General features: G+C 43.0%; 1 protein-coding gene across 1 annotated transcript in view; it reads left to right on the plus strand.

Annotated features, from left to right (window-relative positions):
- The window catches only part of col11a1a (collagen, type XI, alpha 1a), a 90167-nt gene that overhangs the window by 21498 nt on the left and 45727 nt on the right, over positions 1-22942 (plus strand). The window contains exons 5-25 of the mRNA XM_071904060.2: positions 367-492; positions 2628-2720; positions 4066-4158; positions 6274-6558; positions 8074-8139; positions 8334-8375; positions 8511-8573; positions 12191-12265; positions 12818-12901; positions 14191-14247; positions 15463-15516; positions 15639-15692; positions 16373-16426; positions 16598-16651; positions 18165-18218; positions 18951-18995; positions 19181-19234; positions 19325-19369; positions 20229-20282; positions 21304-21348; positions 22141-22194. Of these exons, the coding sequence (XP_071760161.2) occupies positions 367-492; positions 2628-2720; positions 4066-4158; positions 6274-6558; positions 8074-8139; positions 8334-8375; positions 8511-8573; positions 12191-12265; positions 12818-12901; positions 14191-14247; positions 15463-15516; positions 15639-15692; positions 16373-16426; positions 16598-16651; positions 18165-18218; positions 18951-18995; positions 19181-19234; positions 19325-19369; positions 20229-20282; positions 21304-21348; positions 22141-22194 (1551 nt within the window). The remainder of the gene's footprint in view (positions 1-366; positions 493-2627; positions 2721-4065; positions 4159-6273; positions 6559-8073; positions 8140-8333; positions 8376-8510; positions 8574-12190; positions 12266-12817; positions 12902-14190; positions 14248-15462; positions 15517-15638; positions 15693-16372; positions 16427-16597; positions 16652-18164; positions 18219-18950; positions 18996-19180; positions 19235-19324; positions 19370-20228; positions 20283-21303; positions 21349-22140; positions 22195-22942) is intronic.

A 22942-nucleotide genomic window follows, 5' to 3' on the forward strand; every position in this document is an offset into this window, starting at 1 on the left:
ACACCGCCAGGCTCCATAAGTGTACGGGACTTCAGCGATCGGAGCTGTAATTTTAGATTTACATTTATGCCACTCTACACAACATTTACCTTTTATACTGCGAGAGAGCGTGAGAGCAAGATGAGACATGATCTTACGTTCTGTCTATGATGCCACGTCTCTCTGCTCTTTCTGCCAATGATCCAATTTCATCTGAACAGTCAACCTCTATTAACTCAGAAAATAGTCAGTATCATAGTATGCAGAGTCAGTATGTATTCAGTCAGTATTCTAATATTAAATGTATTTAGAAAAAAAGGCATGGAATTTACACGATTACACGTGCCACAGTGAACTGATTTTAGTTTCTTTTTCTTTTCTCTGCAGGGTGACATCCAGCAGCTTCTGATCGTGGCTGATCCCAAAGCGGCGTACGACTACTGTGAACACTACAGCCCGGACTGTGACACTCCCCACGGCCACACCCTGCAGGCCCAGCAGCCAGAGGAAGAGGTGAGTCAACCGGGGAGGGTGGGGGGGGGGGACCCTGGGGAGATCCCACAGGGCACCGTTCGAGGGTCCCAATTGATTTCGTGAGAGGAGCAATTTGAGGAGCTCCTTTCGTTCGTCAGAAATTTCACATGCGTAGTCTTCTCATTGCTTACGAGGGTTTTAACTCTTTAAATGAGGCTTGAGGATTGCGTTTTAGCTGTGTAGTATTTTGCTGAGTAACTTGTTGGATCCCAAGGGAAATTCCCTCAGTGCCTTTGTGTCGGTGTCCACTTTGACGAGGCTTTTGGCTTGTTCTGTTAATGCGTTTTACAGATCCACTGCAGTGTGTGGCCAAACCGCAGGGTTTACGCTCTGGGAATGGAGCACAGCCTGTATATGCCTAAACAGCTCCCTAGAGAGCAATACACACTGTAGATGTTCAGGATTATTTCACAGGCATAACAATACAGATACAGGTTAGGCCTAATAAAACAAAATGACATGCAGCCTGCATAGCCAAAGCTCCTCTTCTAAACTACAGCTGCTATGACTATGAACTTCACAAATAGCAGCAACAGGAGACATTTCTCTTGTTGGAAAGGTTATATATTGCACCAAAGTGTGTGTCATTAAAGTATCGATATCAGGCTTCACTTACAGATTCAAGTGCGAGAACTTGGGAGTTAGATCGGCACTGATTCCAATATGAAGTGCAAACTAGTAAATTAAATACAAAGCAGCTGATAGGGCTGACCTTCCTCTCTCTTTCTCTCTCTCTCCCCCGCGCTTGTCTTTCTCATACTTAAGGATGCAATAGAAAAGCCAATTAACCACATCTGTTTGGCCTTTGATGCTGATTCTTGTGAGGAGAATAAGGGGGAAAAGAAATGAGACAGCAGTCAAGGCCACAGCGGAACATATGCCTTTGTCAATCCATAGATTTATGAATCATTTATTGACAAGAACATTGCTTATGACATAGGTCTTCATCTAACAGAAGGTTAGATGAAGGTTTGCCTAGAAATGATTAAGATAATTATTTGGAGGAGGGTGAAGTTATCATGGATGGCGAGGTCCGAGGTCAGCTTTGCAATTACTTGGTCAAGTCAGTGCCAGCTTCACTGAGAGCTAACCATCTTTGATTAATTTGATAATTGGAAATACACAAGCGCCCAAATACCACACCCCATTCATTAATTATGCGCGGGGTCGGGTTCAGACTTCCACTTCCAAGTTCCAGTATGAAGTAATAAACTTTTATGGCTAAAGTTTGGGTTTTTCCCCCCCTGCGCTTCCTCTGAGGAACATTATATTCTGTAGTTTTACGCCCGCTGAGAGACTGGAGACACTTTACCAAATGGGAAAGGGTAATCAGAACTACAAGGCGGCACACTTTCTGTAAATCAAACCCCTTTAATCCAGCTGACCTTAGAAGTCCCCGAAGGATATAATTTACATGCTAGCAGGAAGAAAGTTCCATGACGATATCCCTCCGAATGCAGCTGGTATTTTTGTCTCTGAGGTTTTCCCGATGTTCACCTCCAGTTTATGAGCTTTTAAACACCCCACCTGTTTACATGTCTGTAGGCCAAAACCCACATGTTACAGTGATGGCTAGTTTTACCATTTGTTTACTTGTTCCCTCGCCATATTAAGATAATTATCTAATTTGGTAACACTTTATCTCGTTCATTTGAAGCATATTGTGAGGTCTCATAGTGCACTCACAATATTCTTTCACAGCGTGCTTTTAAGGTCTTACAATGCCCTCTGAGCAACACTTCAAGTTAAGTGTTACCACCAATTTCAACCTCTAACCATTTTTCAGTGCTGTTGCTCATATTCATGACTAAAATATAACAAAGCTTCAGCAAAAGAACTGCAGATAAAAGTATTGTATGAGTGAAGTATTGTGCTGATATGATATTATTAGCACAATACTTCACAATACTTGTTTGCCATAAACAATGAAATAAAATTATTAAGCTTTAACTGCCTGAACATGCAGTATGCTCAGGATGATATTTTTGTATCATCTTGCTGTTAAAAACAGCGCTCCGCATACTTGATGCTAATGCTAATGCTAAGACTTCTCTTCCTCTCTCTCTCTCTCTCTCTCTCTCTCTCTCTCTCTCTCTCCCTCTCAACCCCTCCAGTACACTACTGATGACTTAGATTACAGTCAGTTCTATGATTACTCTGAGGGAGCCACAGACACCATTCCGACTGACGAGTTTTCCGAGCCTCAGGTAAATGGAAAAAAGGAAAAGAAAAGAAAAAAAGACTTGTGTGTCCTTTTTGTCAGTCGTCCCTCCTTCAGTTCGTCTTGTGTACCGTCTGTGTGTCTCAGTGAGTACGTTTACTTGCGCACCAACACCCCGATTACTGGGAGTAATCAGCTTAAGGCAATATTTGGTTTTATTTACGTTTGCATTCAAAGTAACGCGATTTCTCTCATACCCAGGTTTACATGGATTCATGTAATAAGCCCCTTGTCACTCCACTGCACTATGCCATGTTGTTTGCTTTAGAAATATAACATCCATGTTACTGCGTCTGATGACCTTTGACATGCACAGTTTGAAAAAAACAAAAGAAGTCTGACCAAGATGTTTACATGCCCCAATAAATGGAAAGATTGAGCAGAAATCTAGATGTGTTACCCAGGTTCTGTTTACTCTGATTATGACCTTACTCCCATTAAGATAACCAGATAAAGGCATTTACATTACAATTTCAATTTCATTTGGAGTATTGCCTTGATCGGGTTACGATCGAATTATAAGTGTGCATGTAAACGTACCCACTGTGTCATTCCTCCTTGTGTTTGTTTTATGAGGCTGCTGCCTTCTCTCACTGGACGAATGCCATCTGCTTTGAGCGTTGGTTGCATTCCAGCATGTCTTTAAAACTATTGTATACATTATCAGATATCAGCGACATAATGTTTTACATTTTGGGAACCGCAGCAAAAGAAATCTAATCACCTTGGTTTTTTTTTACCATAGTGCAATAGTTCTAAAGAGTTGCTGAAAGGCAAATCCTCTCTGTTTTGTTTGTGCATCTGTCCCAGATTGACCTATATATCCCAAAAAAATCTCCTCTTTTTTTGTCACCTCAAATCATTTCCACTTTTAAATGTTCCATGTTTGTCTTGGTGTTGTTTGTCACCACAACCTCTTCCAGAGAAAGAAACGTAGTGTCTCCATGAAAAAGAAGAGGACCAGAAAGTCCCTCAGTAAAACTAAGGCCAAGCCCTTAAAGTTCTTGGCCGCCAAAAAATCGCCGGCTAAAAAGTTTGCCGCTAAGAAGAAGCGACAGATGCCTGGCTACCAGGCCACAGCGCCCGCACGACCCCGAGGCGATTTTAGGGTAAACGCACAAGTAAAGAAAAGACCAGGTCCCATCAAGATCTTCCCGCCTCGAAGTTTCGGCGGGAAAATCTATGATGGCAGACTGAGAGCTACCTAACCCCCTTCTCTGTAGAAGTAGTGGAGTCAGCTTGAGAGGACCCCCAAGCCAATAACCTCTGTTTTGTGCCTCTGTGTTAACCCTCCCTTTATTCTTCTTTCCTTTTTTTTCAACATGACTCAGCTAAACAATGTAGAAGGAGAGTACTATACAGACTACGGAACTGTAGATGGTACTCAAACTCAGTCTCCCTTTGCCACGAGCGGACCCAACGAGGTAAATTCTCATCTTCACTTTCATCTACTTGTAAAAGAAACGTGTTAGGTGTTTTGGGGGGAATGGGAGCCAGGAAGACATGACCCAAGGAAGTACCTGGTATGAAATGACAAAGACACAACCATTGGAAGCAATTGATGTGTCTTTTGACTTACTGAGGTTTTGGTCGGTGGCAGAACCGATGGACAGAGGAAGCGTCAAACGTCCGAGAGCTACAATCCACTTGCACCACTGCACAGACCGTGTGCTTTCTGGGCATGCCTAGGAAATCTTTTGGTGGATACTGGTAGCTTTCTGTCATTTGATTCAATTTTGGCTAAGGCTGCAGCTTTTTTCAGCGCTCAGTATTTGTACACGTGGGGCTTACTGACAACTGAGGAACTGCAAGTTCATGTAGTTCCTTTCAAAATCCATGAACGTCTTTCAGCTGAAGGAATTACAGTATATGTTTGATGTGTAACAATATGGACTGGGAAAAAATGGGACTGAAATGAGCAATGAGCAAGGAACCTATCTCATGCTCATGTTCTTTATGTAACGTTATGACTAGAAAGGGGATCTTTTTCTCTGAAAAGCGGCCCGGGTATGGGCTTCACTTGTGGCCTTCCTTCTGATGGGAACCACACAGGCTTTTAGTGAAGCCGCATGTGCGCAATTACCAAGAGCCAAAAATATGTTCCCTAAGATTCAGAGACAGTGCTGTATGCTCAGAGACAGTGCCCCCAAGACAGGTAGAATAACAAGACTCTAATTGTCAAAGTCACATTTGGCTTGCCTCAAGGAGAAATTATGCGTGTGCTTTTATTACCATACGAGCTGCATGCTTGATAAGACTTGCAGCCTTACCCGGGATTGACAGTATACGAAGAGCGCAGAGCCTCTCTCAGCCAATGCCATTGAGCGAATGATATTGGAGTTTGTCCATTTGGCAAGTTATGCCCTGTGGTCCATCATAGAGAATCATTAGCCTGGTTTCGATCACTAGTTCTACTAATTACCTCTAAAAGAACTATGATCAACGAGGCCGACATCTCCTCACAGCCAACTACGAACTTGCATTGTCTATCACCGTGTTTGCCAAACTGGATGTTATTATACAGGCAACCATGAGTATATAATTTGACACGATGGAGCGCTGCCAGTTATAACTGTATAATTACATCCATTTTGTTGCCTCCAAAAGCTAAATCCACAACGATCACTCTGTGGAATGATGGAAATAATATGTGGTGGTGGTACTTGTGCCAAATACACAGTGCATCATGGTAAACTCATGTTGTATGTATGTCAAAATGTATTAGTTGACCAACAAATTCTGATTTTAATTGTACGTACCTTGATGCACTTTGTAAATCTGCACATAGCTACATTTCGCTGATTGATTTGACGTTCATTCAAAATGCTTCTAGTGTCATTTCAGACATACTTCATCTATCTCAGTCTTTCTTCACTGTCCTACATATCAATACATCATGTATGTTGTATGATGGTAAAAAAAAAAAAAGGCTGAGATATCATCAAGTCTGTCTTAGATGTGTATGATTGACTACCATTTGATTGTCAGAGTTGATAATGATTTCATTCAATCATAACGGTAACACTTTATTTATTCCTTTGTCTTATACTGTAGAGCTTTTATTTTTGCTGAGGTGAGGGAAACTGTAGGCAACACTGCAGAATGTGCAGTATGAGATTTCTTGAATTTCTATTCATATACAGGACACAGTGTGATGGAATCTTTTAGGGCAGCTTCACACCTTTTCTAGGTTTATTCATGCAGATACTCTATCAAAAGCAATACATAATTAGTAACATAGTTCAAGAATTAACAGTTTACTCTTTAAATTTAAGAAAAGTCACAATCTCACAGCAGGACATTTTCTAGATTTCTCCCAGATAAATTTAGAGCATATTAGCGCAATTATTTTTGGGGATAAATAAGGTGTTACCATTGCTATTCAATAGACATTTTTTTCTACATATCATGCTGAATTCATTTGCAATCTGCTAAGCTTTGATAACATCAAAAACTAGTCTCTTTGCCTTAATTGCTTTAACTAACATCCCTATTCCCTTGATTGCTCACCATTACCTCGCTTGGGTAACACCTAAAAGGCTGTGGAGGAGGAAGCTGTCGGTGACCATGTCACCGAGGCCGCTCCCATTGGTCAGGAGCCCGCCGTTGTCCCGGAAACGGTGGACAGCGTGGACGCCGGAGCAGAGGCATACGACTTTAAGGAGTATGACCTCAAGGAGTATGACTTGGGCGAGGTTGACAGGCGGGTGTATGATTACGGGGCGTATGATGAGTATGGCACGGCCCTGCCCAACCCCACGGCGGCCTACGACGAGGAGGTGGGGCCCGGGGTTGCCGCGGAAACCGACGTCTCGGAGAGCGCCGTAAGTACCGCACTCCCGCCCCGCCGCGCTCGACCCGAGGGGTGCGTGCATGACGGACTCCCTCTCTCTCTCTCTCCCGGTGCACGCCTTCCTAGTGGGCCGCTTGGCATGGGGAATGTGTCATTGTCATGTTGTGTTGTGGAGCCAACTCTCACCAGTGTGTACATGCCTATAAATGTCTTGCTATACCGTCTGTGGTGATGTGATGTAATGATTGACAGCTGTAGGGAGACAGTGCATGTCTTGGGAATTGATTAGTTCATAGATCACAAGATTTTATTCTGATCTGTAGTGTCTACAGGCACTCTTCACACACACACACACACACACACACACACACACACACACACACTCTTAATCAGTCGATGAGTTGCCCAACCACCCCCCCCCCCCCCCCTCCTCCTCTCACCACTCATCTCTCAGCAGTCAGGTCTGAACCTTCTCCTCCTCCTCCCCCTCCGCCATTTTAACAAGCAGCCTGTTGGTGACATATTTCTCCCTATATGCCCCAGGACACAGCAATTAGCCCATACCACAGAGCCAGCTGTCTGCACAGTGCACACACACACACACACACACACACACACACACACAGATGAATGAAGATATTATGGATTCCTCTCACTTTCCTACCCACAGCCCAGCCCAAACCTTTGAACCCCGCCTCCACCAACCAACCTAGCTGCAGCCAGTCTTGGTTGAGGTTGTGTAAATATGAATACTCTAAATATTATTTTAATGGCACTTTGTCCTCATCTGGAGCCGTTTGGCCCTGCATTCTGTTTCAATTTCCCACTGTCAGATAGAACACCATCCAAACACCATTTTGTTTCCATGTACGTTTTTGGGATTGTTTCCATGTGAGGGCTAGGCTTTTATTGGGTCTTTTAAGGCTTTTTTAGTACCCCACCTCCCACCCACCACCCCCCACGTACACAAACACACCCCAACCCTAATCCTCACCCTCCCCGACCCCCCACCTCCCAAAACACACACACACCCACCAACCAATTCCCTCCCACCGATGAAAACTCAGCAGTGTTCAGCCTTTTATTACCACTTATTCCCTTTAGCATCGCTGGACAAACGACGAGCAAGAAGAAGACTGCAAAACTCACTTGAATGTTGGGATTGTGGGGCCATATCTGTAATTTGTGTTTGCATGTCAATGGCGGCCTGTTGGTGTCATGTTATGTTTTGTTCAGTCACCCTAAAAACACACACTGCACAATGGGAATGCAATGACGGCACTGCTCCATTTCAAGCGCACAGCGTAGAGGTCCATTCTCACTCGTTCCCACTAACATTCTGCCTGTTTTGTTCCATACCTTCATCTCCCTTCATCTTATCCTTCACTCCCTCTCTGCCTCTGAAAGAGCTAGTGCCATTCGTGGCAGTGCAAGCGCTCACAAACTGCCTCCTCATTCACCACTGCTCATGATTGCTATTCCTCCGTCTGTGGACTGTAGCCGCCGTGTGAAGAGTCTCACCTCTGTGCTCGCTTTGTGACCGCAGGTCGCCGGCGCCGGAGGAGCCTTCGGCCAGAAGGGAGAGAAGGGCGAGCCGGCTGTGATCGAACCTGTAAGGGCCCAAAAACCCCGACGCTGACCCACTCAAATAACGTGATCGATTATTACATGCCAGTTCTGTTGAAATAATCCTGTGTTTTCAGAGCGAGCTGTCGAATTTCTGCTCAGAAAGATCCTGTAAATTGTCAATTATCAATTCTGTGACTTGTTGCCCAACATTTTGAAGTAATGCTTGTTTGTTTCAAGGGCATGCTGATTGAAGGACCCCCAGGACCCTCTGGCCCTGCTGTGAGTATAGTGCGAAAAAAAGAAAATACTTGAGAACAGTCAGTGTTTTCCACCTAAGCGTGTTTCTGGACCGCTGTAGTCAGCATTATATGAACCGGCACGACGACGTCTGCTGACCTGGCTTTGTCTCTTTAGGGTCTTCCAGGTCCCTCTGGCCTACAAGGACCCCCTGGCACTGCTGGAGATCCTGGCGACAGGGTGAGTTGCTATTTATGTCCCCGAACCACCCCAAGCTTTCTGTGTGTGTGTGTGTGTGGTGTGTGCGTGTGCGAAAAAGTGTGCATTGCGAGGGTACGTGTGTGTTCATACATGTCTCAAAATGCAAGGAGTTGTTTGAAAAGGAGGGGGCGGGGAAGAGGGTTTTCCTTTTCCTGACGAGAGAGAGTATGAAAGAAAGCATGGACCACTAAATAGATGCACATTAAGGCCACAGACCCCATTTGATAAGAATTTATCCCAGGGATATGGGAAGATTTTAGTAGTTATTGATGTAGTATTGAATTGTAGCACTGTCTACACTGTAGATGGGGGATTTTAGTGGTGCGAGTAAAACCCAGGATTATAATAGTTGTTCTTTTGCATTCTCTAATTGGGATAATTGCTAGTGAATTAAATTAGAGTACAAGTAAACTATGCCTCATTTTGCTGGGGACCCCCTGAAACTTCTTCAAGGACCCCTGATGGTCCCCGGACCTCACTTTGAGAACCACTCATCCGGGGACAGCATGTATGATGTGTTGATGGTTGTTGGTCAACTTAGCTGTTAAGTGATGAGAACATAGACACCAAAATCATCCATGTGTCCCCGGTAGATCGTTGGCTCCTGTGCTCCTAACACTTTAGCTACACTATGTTGAGTGACAGTACTTTGAGGTAAAAGCACTACTTACTTACTCACTTACTTTGGATACTAAACTTTATTAGTAATAAAAAAATTGTTAGTGGTTTTTATATTTGGCCCGTAGATTCATACATTTTAAAAAAGAAGTTTAGCCAGATTTAATTTTGGAACTTTTTCAGGTGAGCAACCACATATTCACCACATCCTGTGCAGTGATTTTTAGCTGTGCACAGTCTCCTATCACCTTCACTAGTTCAAAACAGTACAGTATTTTTATCATATTTTGTGTTTTGTGTTTATCTCCTACACAAAACTACCATTAGCCACATATCATTTAAAATTAGTAACATTTTAACTTTTAGCTTTAGCAACAAGTTCTCATTTCCTCACTTTTGAGATACTACTGGTCTGCTATCACTCAACATAGTGAATGCTAAAGTGTTAGCATGAAGCACCAGAGCCAATGATCTACCGGGGACACATGGATGATTTTGGTGTCTGTCCTTGTCACTTAACAGCTAAGTTGAGCAATGAGACAATCTCCCAAAGACTTGCTGTATTCGTTTAACAAAAATGGATGTAAATAGTACCGGAAAATGGTTCTTCAAGCTTGTGCCACAGCAGAGCCAATTTTGGTGAAAGGTTATCTTTGTTACCATACTGAAATGGTTCCATATAGGACCTTTTAAGAACCACACTGTTTATTCTGATTTGCTAGTTTTTATACTAACAGAATCTACAGGTTCTTTGAGTCCTTATGGTTAGAACCCTTGGAGAACTCTCCTTTTTCTGGTTGTATGTAACATGGTATTGATAGTTTACCTATTAAACACCCCAGCTAGGGAGGGATTATTAAGGATTCGATGATGGATTAGTCGCATGAACGAGTTATCAAGGCCAAACTCTTGAAGCTCACATTTAAAAAGATGATGAATGATGTTTGTGCTGGGTTTCCCTTGAGAAGAGTGTAATTGATTTGCGCATAGCTCATCAGATTCTCTCTCTCTCTCTCTCTCTCTCTCTCTCTCTCTCTCTCTCTCTCTCTCTCTCTCTCTCTCTCACTCACTCTCTAACAAACACACACACACATACACACACACAAACAGACACACACACATGCCAGCATTCAGGGAAGAGGATGTTGGTTTTGGACTGAGGACAGTGGCATGGCTTACAGACAGACAGGACCAGTCTGTCTGCTGGAGGAGGGCATGAAGTGCATGTTAATCAAGCCAACAGCCCACCTCCAGCATTTACTACTCTATGCGTGTGTGTGTGTGTGTGTGTGTGTGTGTGTGTGTGTGTGTGTGTCTGCTTCCATAATACTGTCATGTTACAGTACATGTAGTTGAAAATCACCTCTTAGCCTAATAATTTACAGTTCAAGACCAAAAGAAGTTGGGATCTACATCCATTTTTTACAAAGCAACATGCTGTTACTAAGTATTAATACACATTAAATTAGGTACACATTAGCTACAGTGGCGTGCACAGCAGGAATGATTATCTGATCTGAAAGTATTCGCCTGAAAAAAAACCCAAACTATTTGGGATCTTTTTCCTGACAGAGTATTCTGTTCCGTCAAAATGAAATAGAAATTTATTAGAAATCGAAAGTATAAAATTCTAATAACACAGTATAATAGTAGAGTATTCACCCTCTTTGTTTTGGCTAAATTGCTTTCATACAACTTCAGATTGTATTTGGGGGTTTTAAACAATATTTGCCTTTCAGCATTGCTCCAGTTCTGCCTTTTTTGATCTTTGGTCTTTTTGATATGATCTTAAAGTCGAGATGAAACGGCATTTCGAGAGTATCTAACTTCCGTATCGTGATGTATTTCCGAGTGAAACAGGAAAGACAGGCGGGACATAACGTTGGGAGGAATTTGATTTGAACGTTGAAAAGTGGATGTTTCATAACACCCGAAGACACACCGAAGTACCATGCTGTTGCTAGCTAGCTAACTAATGAATCTTAGCCTCTTAGCTCTGTGCGCTAAAAGTTGAAGATTGATTGATGGGTGGATGTCATGATATTATTGGTTGAAATTAGTTACGGGCATGCTTACGTAAGCACACGGCATATTTTGTTTTACAGGAAGAAAACATGATTGAATTTTGATATAAGAATACAATGAAATTGATTTTTGGGTTTTTTTTTGTCATATATTGTTAAATAGGTGCACAGTATGACCGGGGATGTGATCTAAAAGGGTTAAAAAGGCATTTTTCGTTTCATCTCGTCTTTAAATCTATCTTAATTTGACTTTAGGGGGTTTCCAGTATTGTGTAGGATGGTGATTTATATACATTCATATAGAGCTTCCATTTGTCCATAAAACTGCCATTTTACTCTTTACATTCTACAAACTAGATTTTTGTTTTATTTTGAATTTCTAATTTCTCACTGTTTTACATTCACATGTATATACAGTCAGTAATGAGCATTTCAAATGAACTATTGCATGTCAACCTTGGGTGACACATTGAGAGGAACTTCTAACTTTCTCATTTTAATTCTAATTTTAATTTTAGCCCATCACCCAGTCAGCTAGCATGACATGCTTGCATAATTCTTGGTTTATCCTTGATTTTTGTGTATACAGCAGGTTTCCTCAGCTATAACGCTACACCCTTTATGCCATTAAATTAGCAGAGCCCCCAGCAGCCCCTGGGCAGGGCAGGGGCAGTCCACCCCCGCCCTATTGACATAGTCATTTGCACACCAGTGGTTCACTTTCTACTGCCTATCATAAATTCTTATAATTCAACTCATATGTAAATGTTGTTACACCTTAGAAAACAGTACATGGGTGTGTGAGTGTGTAATTAATTAATTTCCCTTTCCTGGTTTACCAGATGAGGAAGTCCAAATATGCATCCTCTCCTTTTCCTGTTCTATCCTTTTTCTTTCATATGATACAACTGATCTCCAATTTATTCATCCGTGGTTCTCTCTCCTCTATCCCAGGGTCCTCCTGGTCGTGCCGGTCTGCCTGGTGCTGATGGTTTGCCAGGGCCCCCAGGTACCATGCTGATGCTGCCGGTAAGCACCCAGAATGATGCAACACAAATGCATATTAACCATCTGTTACATTAAGGAATATCCTGCCTAATGCTCATGTGCTTTTTCAATTCCCCCTTCCTTTAAACCAAAGGTTCTCGAATGTTTTCATTTCACAGACCCCCGTCTGATCAGATTTTTCCCAGAGACCCCCACATAGGAAGACTTGTGTTATTGTTGGTTTAGTATTGAATTGCATAACTGTCTACACTGTAGGTGGGGAATGTATAGTGGTGAGAGTGAAACCTACGACTAGAATACTCGTTTTTATGCATTCCTTAACTGGGATCATTTCTATTCCGCACTTTGCTGGGAAACCTCAGTGACCCCTGCAAGGATCCCTGGGGGACCCCACATTGAGAACCACCGCTATAGACCAAAAACAAGCTCGGATTTGTCCATAACTTGTGTGCTATCAAACGGAACAGGATGTGTGATAGCTGTGGACGAACAGAATGAGCAACTTCAATTAAATTGCTGTGTGTGTGTGTCTGTGTTTGTGTGTGTGTGTGCTTGTGTATGTGTGTGCAACAGTTCCGCTTCGGTGGGGATGGTGAGAAGGGACCCGTGGTGTCGGCCCAGGAAGCCCAAGCCCAGGCCATCCTCTCCCAGGCCAGAGTAAGTAGACCAGGACATTAAGCAAGCCAAATGGCTCCGAAACAACCACACACACACATACACACAGCTGTAGGGGGAAAGGAGGGGGGGATGGGATGGAGTAGATGGTGTGTGTGTATGTGTGTGTGTGTCTGTGTTGCTCCGAGCTTTTCCTTGGCCTTGTGAGGCTAAAAGAAGACATGCCGAGTGGGCTGGAGAGAAACATAAAAAAGCCACTTTGAACAGATGGACAGTGGGGAGAGACTGTTAAAAATACTACAGGGGGCTCGTGACCTGCGGGTGGGCTAGACCAACAGGTGTAGAAAATGCATGTGTGTGTGTGTGTGTGTAGGTGGGAGAGGGGTGGGGTTGTTGGAGGGAGGAAAATTTGGTTTGGCCTTGATTTGTAGGAATGATATCCCACTTTCATCAAACCCACAGACACACAGTAAACCAAGAGGTTAAGTGGGGAAATGAGTGAGTGTGCAGAATGTTTTGGACATATGGAGTGGTGCTGCGATATAAGATAACATGAAACTTTAAAATACAGCAAAGAAATATAGAATAATAAGTAAGAATAAAGGAAGATATTAAGAATAATGCAACCAACAATGCACCACTACATGATAAAGGGAATGTATGAATGAAAAGTGTGGGAGAAAGTATAAGATAAGATAAGATAACATAAGATATACTTGGATTACAGCATTATGGTGTTGTGCAAAATAACAGAAACAAATGTGCAAAAAATGAAGAGCAGAGTACAATATGAAGATATACCAAACATATGAAATATATGCAGTATGACATAAGTGGAAAGATTGTAAAAAATATCATTATCTATGCTGTGATGTGTAACAAATGAGAAGCATATGAGAATATGAAGAAAACAGATATGTGAATTTACAGCATGATGTGCAAAATATGCATCATATTCACATTAACAAGTCACACATGTACAGAAAGTGTCTAGATGTGCATTGTATAAAAGTATACACCTTATCAGTACATATTCAATTCACAGCTGTAGATATCATATGTACAGAACGTGCAGATGTGGATATGTGCAAAGTGCATTGAGATGAGATATCCACGATTTCAAAGACAGCTTCTCTAACAAAATGTAAACAAATGATGGTACTTTCTAAGAGATAGTAGTCTTTGGGTGATAAAATGTCAACACTTGTACAAACTGGATCCTGAGTGATGAACTACAAGGAACACCCAAAACACCTGTACCAGTGTTTTGCAATGAACTTCCTTCTCAGAGTGGAAGTTTACCTTCGTTCTTGTGTGTGTTTGCCCTACAGCTGGCGATGAGGGGACCCCCGGGGCCAATGGGTCTGACAGGAAGATCGGGGCCAGTGGTGAGACTCCGTGTTTTTTTTTTCCCACCACACACACACATCCCCACTCCCCCCACCCCCCTGCTGAAAAACACACACTGAATGCCCCAAACCTGAGTGAATAGACAATGGGACAGGCTTAAGCCTTTACTGTCTTTTGCCTGCACTCCTGCCAGTCTCACATTGTCCAAAGAAAAAAAAAAAGCTACAGTATGTTTGTTTATGTTGTGTTAATATTTCAGCGGATTCTTTGGAAGAGACAAAACACCAAAACCCAGATTCACATGTCGTGAAACGTTCGGCGACCGCACCACCTCCCTGTTACTATCTAGGTAGCTTCCAGCTGCCAAGAAGATTTCACAGTCATTCTCCCCCCCCCCCCCCCCCCCCCCCCCCTTTCTCTCAGGCTTGTTGATACACGATCCACTATTTATCTGCAGGAAAAAAGGCCCCTGCAAAAGACGTGGAAGAATTACCCTCTGTAAAAAGACCGGAGATAATGATCTGAAATAATGTGACAGAGCAGATACCCGAAAAAACGAATGAGATAAGGGACTCGAGGGCTTTTATTCGTTCCAAAAGTACCTTTTTCCCTCCTTAAGTGAATGCGTGTTGAAAACCCGGCTCTTTCAGACAGTCGTCGCTATTTTATGATTCCGCAGTGTCTGTCTGTAATTGCCAAATCACTGGCTTTGAATGCGCCGTCGTCTGTAGACAGATTTCATGCCCCATCTCTCCGCCTAGACGCTCAATTTAGCACAATTTTAGACTTAAGTACATGCCAAAAAAAGTATCCAGTTATGTTAATGCACCTCCATGTCTTTTGAGTCTTCAGATGTCAAAATGATTTCAGAAAGCTAGTATTATAAGCTGATGGCTGACGCTTGATGCTGCTAATGACAGGGGAAAGTGCAGCAACTAAATCGACATGCATGAAAAAATCATGAAAAAATCATCAAATCATGTGTAAAATAGTAGCTTGTAAGAATCTAAATTATGTTAATAAGTGTTGCATTGTCTTCATTTGAGCACCCTGATACCTTATGCATCTGCACTAAAAGGAATGTACATATATACAGTAGAGCATAACTCACAAAGAATGCGCCTAGTTAGCTAAACATCGCCATCTGCTGTTTACTTTACACTTTTTTTTTTTCATCCCTTTACCTTATAGCAGACTACATGTCCAGCAGTTTAAATTAAATGCATTCATGTCTGTCTGGTATCTCTCTTCAGGGTATACCTGGTGGTACCGGACTGAAAGGTGAAGGCGGAGACCCCGGTCCTCAGGTGAGACACAACTGACGCACTGATTAATGCATGGAAATGGCTCTTGCCAGCTACTGTACACCGCCTCACCGATTAATAACACTGTTGATAAGTTGCTAAGTGGCCCTTGTATGTCTGCACAGGGCCCCCGGGGCGTCCAAGGGCCTTCGGGACAAATTGGAAAAGCTGGCAAGAGGGTGAGTGAACTCAATGACCTGCTGTGTGTGTGTGTGTGTGCTCACATGCCTCCTCTGTGCACATATTTGTCTGCTTGTCACTGTGTACGCAGGGCCTGTGTGCTCGTTTGCGCGCGCGAGACCTGAGAGGCTTATTTCCAATCCAACAAACAATCGCTTGATACGTGCTTAGCGGCCTGCGCTGCCTCCAATCCCCGGATCAATGGCCGAGCGTAATCTGTCTGAAAATGCCAAAATGGGAATACTGGCCCTGGATGTGGGACACAATTAGTGTCACGGCGCAGTCACTGACCTGATTGGATAGTAATAATCATAAACCAGGCAAATTAGCGATGCAGGCTTGATTCGTGGACCCAAATATGAGGCATTAGGTGATTTTTAATGCCACCTGTCTCACTCCACGCCTTCATAAAAACAAATAGAACAACTGAGGAGAGTGGAGAAGTGACTGAACTATAAAATGATACAGTTGTATTGCATATTGGCAAATAAACACTCAGCTTGTACCACTAAGATTTTGTTTTAACTTGAGTTACAGAGGAGGATGGCGCCAGTTTCCTTTTTAATTTCACAGGCATTTTCTGAACTTTCAAAGGCAATTTTGCCCTGAACCCCCGTTAATTTCTGACTCTATGTACTGTATATATTCCATGTCTCATTTTTCTGTCGTCGTTTCTCAGGGTCGTTCCGGAGCCGACGGAGCCCGTGGGATGCCCGGAGAGCCAGGCTCCAAGGTACGACACGACATCCCGCAATCTTTCACGTTCCCATCACCTACGACTACAACTTAGATGTAGTGAAAGCATCGTTTTTGGGGAAGCTTTGCTCGTCATACTGCAGCCCAGTGATGAGTTTGTTGTTGGGTAATGTTGTGTGTGACATCATCCGCTGTGTTTCCCCCGCAGGGTGACCGCGGCTTTGATGGACTGCCTGGCCTGCCTGGTGAAAAGGGACATAGGGTGAGTACAATACGGTGAACCCCCATATAGAGTTTTTGCCACGCCAAAATAAGAGGGGAAAAAAAATACTGTGCGGAGGAGATGGGAAAACGCTATGGGGCCTCTTGAAAGTATGTCACCATAAAAGAAGAAAAAAAAAATCGAAAGCACGAACAAAAACCCAACTTGAGAAATTGAGATTTCCCAACTTTATTTATGCCAAGTCGAGAGCTACAGTGTGCTGCTGCCATGACCCATTTTCTAGGTACTTTTTCATACTTTTTATGGATTTGCACATAACTATTATTGATTGGAGTCTTAAAATCGGCAAAGCCCTGACCCTATCACATTGTAACACTTCTTATGAAATTAGTCAAAATCATCACTTTTTGATGTTCTCAAAGCATTGTTTTTCACAATATGTTATCACTCATTATTGCAGATTCTATTGAATTTGAATCACTTTGAGATTTCTACAGACACTAGAGACGAGATTTTGAAGGAGTCCTCATGAACAACGAGAGTATTGTGAATGCTTTTAAGCTTACAGGCGAAAACACTATTTGCTTCATGTGATAAGACACAAAACTGGCATAAAACAAACTCCCTCAGTTATTAGGGATTAGTTGTCAGATTTAGCAAAGGGTCGGGTATCTTTTAGACGGCAAAAGTTCTGGAAGTAATGAAACATATTTGGCTGCATGCACCGGCTTAGAATTTCAATATCTGTGCAAAATCATGTTGGGCAACCTCCTTAAATTTCAACGTGATGACTGAATAACTGTAATCTCATGCACTAATTTGATAGCAATGTGGGTGGAAATAGGATAAGAGGTTAATGTTTGTTTCGTACCACTAATGTACCCGCATTAAGCAAAACGCATGGAGAGATTCAGTGACAGTGTTGCCTTGAAGCCAAGTTTTGTTGTTTTTTTTTACTTTCCTAATGTATTTCTAGTTTCCCAGAGTGAGACACAGTGAGATAAGATGAAACTTTGCATTGGAGTTGTAGCAGCAGCAAATAGTAACAGGATACAGTAAAGAAATAGGATGAAAATAAGAATACAGCAAATGAGGGGTTATAAAAACATGCAGAACTGTCAATTTTAATGCCGGCAATAGAAACGTATGAATGAAAAGTATGAGAAAATGTATGGCAGCAGCAGAAAAAGAAAGAATGCAAAAATAAATAAAATACGAAAATATACCAAAAATATGAAATATATGCAGTTTGGTGGGAAAATGAGTGGGCAAATGATACCAAATATGAAGAAATATGTTGTATATAACAATGAGAAAGGTATGGGAGTATGAAGGAAACAGATGGGAATTTCTATATATAGGTGCTTCCTTTGAAGATACAGACCATAATATAGACTCAATGAAAAGGCTTCCAAGGCAGAGAGAGAGAGAACGCTCCATGTCATAAAATGATGAATCTGCTAACTGAATCTCATCTCTCTCTCTCTCTCTCTCTCTCTCTCTCTCTCTCTCTCTCTCTCCCTCTCTCTCTCTCTCTCTCTCTCTCTCTCAGGGAGAGCTAGGACCGATGGGACCCCCGGGCGCCCCCGGAGAGGACGGACAGAGAGTAAGTACCTTCCTCCTGCTTTTGACTGCTGTCCTGAACCACCGAGTTCCATCAGCTGTGGTCAAACAGCTCGACCCCCAGGCGGTCCGCAGCCGTCCCAGTGCGCAGGTGGAGGCTATGAACTGGGGAGGAGGGTCCGCCTGTAACCTTCCCTTCCCCTGAAACTACCCCCCCCCCCCCGACCCCCCCCCCACACACACACACACACACACACACACCTCCCACCCCCAGGCCACGCTGCATGTCAGAATATGTTCTTGCTCGGCTTGAGATCAGGGTTTGACTGATGCCAATACTGATATTTTTGGCTTGAAGTTGCCGATAGCAGATTATTTTGCATCGATTTTCAGTATCTTTATATTTGAACATTTTCAAGCCCAAAACACCTGCAAAATATACCAATATTCTGTATTCTTGTCAGGGTGGAAAAGACTCAGAAACAGCATTTAGACCATCATGGGACACTAAAACTCTCCATTGAAACCCAGGATGTCTCATTAGAATCAATTCATGGTTACAGGCTTCCCATAGACAACCAGTGTAGTATTGATCTATTCTACAATAAATATGTAATCAAACAAACTGCATCATATCCATCCTTTTAAAGGTGGACGACAGTGATTGGATCATATCTAAACTTTAATGAAATGTCAATATCAGGTTGAATATATCAGTCCAACCCTAATAAAATAAATTAAATTGACACTGACTTTTTTCTGTTTCTCTCCATAGGGCGAGGATGGAGAGATCGGGCCCAGGGGATTGGCTGGAGAGAGTGTAAGGATCGTCTGCCACTGCTTGTATTCCATCACCCAGCTTCAACAAGACCATTCAAAACCCTCAGCACACATTCACAAATGTATCCACCAGGGGGCAGGATTGCCCTGCTGAACATGGTTCATGAGTAGAGCGAGTAGAAGATAAAAACTTTCTTTCAACTGGTTCCTTCTCTTTGTTCACAGGGTCCTAGAGGTCTGCTGGGCCCCCGCGGTCCTCCGGGCCCCACCGGACAGCCCGTACGTACTTATACCATCACTTATGACATCACTTCCTGTAATTGATATCGGGTATAAAAGAGTCTCATCTGATTGTTTGGGTCTCCGCAGGGTGTTGCTGGCGTGGACGGGCCTCCAGGTGCCAAAGGAAACATGGTACGGACGTGACTTCCTCTCAATAAGCGGTCTGACACTGAGTGTTTCTATGGCGCTGCACTGTTTAGGTTAGGCTGTTAAAACTCTTTTTAGGATTGCACAGCTGCGAGGTCAAAGGTCAGCCCCGTTGCCTCAGAGGGCCTGAGAAGGAGAGTAGTCATATAAACCATTTGCCCCTGCCTTTTATGACATATTGTAAGAATATCAAAAGCAAAGTGAAATATGATGACAGTCAGGGTTTGAAATGAACAACAGCCACTAACAAAATGCTGGTTTTAAGGGAAAATGCACCCTAAAACACTTGAACACTATTGGGTCCAATGGAGTTTGATATGAGAAAATGTTTCAGGATGTAAAACATCAGCGGTAAACGTCAGGTTTTGGTGTCAGTCCCTCAGAATCAAAGAGCGAGGGCTTCTTTCTAGAGCCGCCATTTTGCACCAAGAGACATTCAACAATCATACAGGGAGAAATCCATCGTAGAAGAGCAGAGAGACCAATTTCTCCACCCACAGGAGCAGGAGAGAGACCAGAATGCAATGCAGCAGAGAGACATGTGTTTTGAGTAAGGGGTGGACGCACTCTCTTGCTCTTACTATGTAGTAGAAGTAGATGATTCAGTTCAGTCAGTCACTTATATTCCCCAAATGAAATTCTGAATCCACTTGCCACTGTGGCCAGTTGATAAAACTAGATTCAAAACCTAATGTCAATGTAATGAATCTTATTAATAAGGCTGGATGGTGCCGACCTCATCGTCTCCATTGATCTGTATAGAAAGTGACAGTACTGAAGCTTGCTTTGGAACTCATGACTGTTTGTTTCATCGCTGACCGCCTCCGTCTTCCTCTTTCCTCAGGGGCCGCAAGGAGAGCCAGGCCCACCCGGTCAGCAGGGCATCCCCGGGACACAGGTGAGTGAATCAAACGCACATCGGCTCTCCGTCCTTGACAAGACAGCGTGGAGCGTAGAAATGCGTGAATTGTAAATGCCGTAAAGCGGCCACAGAGGCTTGCTATTCCTGACTAAATTATCCACCAGCAGTGCAAACTCTACACATTTACTTTTAGATTCATTGTTTTATAGCTTGTGAGTTACAGAGGCACCCATGATGAATTAAACACACAGATGAGCAGCTTGATTGTCATGCGCTGTCACAACACTGATATTGTTTATCTCTGCGAATGTAAAAAAAACCCAGACATTTTCTAAAAAGTTCAATTCAAATCAGAAGATGAGGAAGCATCAGGATATGATGATCATTTACATTTTGACTGCTCCTCCTCTCTTCTGCCCACCCTTCCTCTATTCCTATTCCACCTCTCCCCGGAGACAGAAAAAGTCCACACACACACACACACACACATATTTTTCTTGAATATTTTTCAGGGGTTTATCTTAGGGAAGTAGGGAAGGGGGGTGGGGGGGGGGTTTAAGGGTGGAGGGATCCATCTGAAAGCATCTCATTCATGTCGGTGGAATTCCTGCAAGGCTGCCACACCTGTAGGAGCAAGCTTCAGTGCCTCAAATTACCCTGCCACACACACACACACACACACACACACACACACACACACACACACACATTCACACGGAAGCACTGGCACAATTAGGCAGCCACCTACAAAACTCACATGCATGAACACACGTGCAAACTTTAAAGTGTATGCACTCCTACAAGCATGCTGGATGATCATATGCCTACTGATACACACACACACACACACACACACACACACACCTACACACACACACACACACACACACACACGCACACACAAGCTTAACATTCCTTTGCCAACTGAACTATTTACAACTCCAACAAACTCCCCAGTCTCTCCAGCTAGTGTGTGTGTGTGTGTGTGTGCGTGTGTGTGTGCATGCTTGTGGTTGCCATGGGAACAGACCCTCATTTCTGTCTATGTGTCTCATAGGGTCTTCCTGGTCCTCAAGGCCCCATCGGACCGCCTGGTGAAAAAGTATGTTCCCCTTTCTCTCTTTTTGCAAAATTTCTCATTTCTGCAAAAATTCTTTGAATAGTAGAAGTGTAATATGAATAATGTAGAAGAAGAATATAAGTTGCTGTTCCAGTGGGGAAGCCTCAGCATCTACAACATTCTCATTTGGAAGGGATTACTGATTAGCTGAAGGCAATACCTGCAATATATTTGTGATGCCACAATGCTAAACTCTTTTTGTCATAAAAAAAATCAGACTAGAATGAGAAAAAGCTTAATATCATGTAGCTTTTCATTAAAGCTTAGTCTTGTCCCTTGCCAAAACAGCAATATTTTATGGTTTACAAGCATTTTCACATTTGACAGGGTATCGGCTGGTCCTTTGAAAGTCTGAAAATGTCTTAAATTATCTAAATTTAAGGCCTTAAAAAGTGTTAAAATTACCTTAATCCAGTTATTAGAGGGCCTATTTTGTGCTGCATATCCACTGTTAGAACAGGTATGTAGTGCAATCTGCTTTGCTAAACACAGATGGACTCCATGTCCCTTAACAATTAATTTCCCGCTGCCCTTTCTCTTATTCTGCCCATTTATAGTTTCACAATTTTCATGTTCAATCAGAAATGGGCCGCTTTCTGTTAAATTGGTCTTGAATCCAATTCCAGGTAGCCTTATAAAGGTCTTATAAAAGTCTTAAATTTGGCTTTGTGAAAGCTGCAGATACCCTGTTTGAACTCTGGTGATAGAGTGTTGTGGAAGTTGACCTCTGACCTCTGACTGTGTGTTTGTTTGTCTCTGTCTCTCTGTGTACAGGGACCTCAGGGCAGGTCGGGGTTGGCCGGCTTACCTGGAGCTGATGGGCCTCCCGTGCGTGCTCTCATCGCCTAATATCGCACACATGCATGCACACACACACACACAAATATAACACTAGTGTTTACCTTAACACACAAAAAACTCAATAAACTTCAGATGGTTTTTTTTGGGCTTGCAAGCACTTTTCTCTCCATCGTTTTCAAAAAACGATCAAAAAATCTGATACAAAAAACACATGTTTCAGTGTAACACAACACACAGTCCGACACACACACACAAATATAACACAAGCATGTATCTACTGCTGTATACAGGTGTAAAACAAAGGCAAACGACTATCATTATGAACAAAAATCAGAAAAGCATTCATTTATGGGGTTTTTTCCCCTTAAAAAAACACCCTCATATAACCTCCATCAGTTTTACACTACTTACCACTATGTATAATATCAATTTGACATCATAAATATGTATGTCAGCCTAAAAAAAGGTGGGTAAACACTGGGTAGACTGGGTTTAGGTGGGTCTACCCTCCACCTCCTTGTGATACACTGCAGAATCGAAACTGAAAATCCCTCGAGGAGCGTTAAGGCATATTTTTCATCAACAGAAATGTAATAATGCACGCTGGAGTGTTGTTATTCCAGACCTGTAGCGTCTCGTGTCGTCCCTCCCTCTCTGCCCTCACTAGGAGAGGTGCAAGAGTTCAAGAGGCAGGCGGCCCTCGGTCGCCCCGAGGCCCCAGAGCCTGCTGATTTACAGCCCGCTGCCTCAACCTCACACCTCAGATTGGAAGTGC

Source organism: Centroberyx gerrardi, chromosome 22 (genome assembly GCF_048128805.1).
Source record: "Centroberyx gerrardi isolate f3 chromosome 22, fCenGer3.hap1.cur.20231027, whole genome shotgun sequence".
NCBI classification, from domain to species: domain Eukaryota; kingdom Metazoa; phylum Chordata; class Actinopteri; order Beryciformes; family Berycidae; genus Centroberyx; species Centroberyx gerrardi.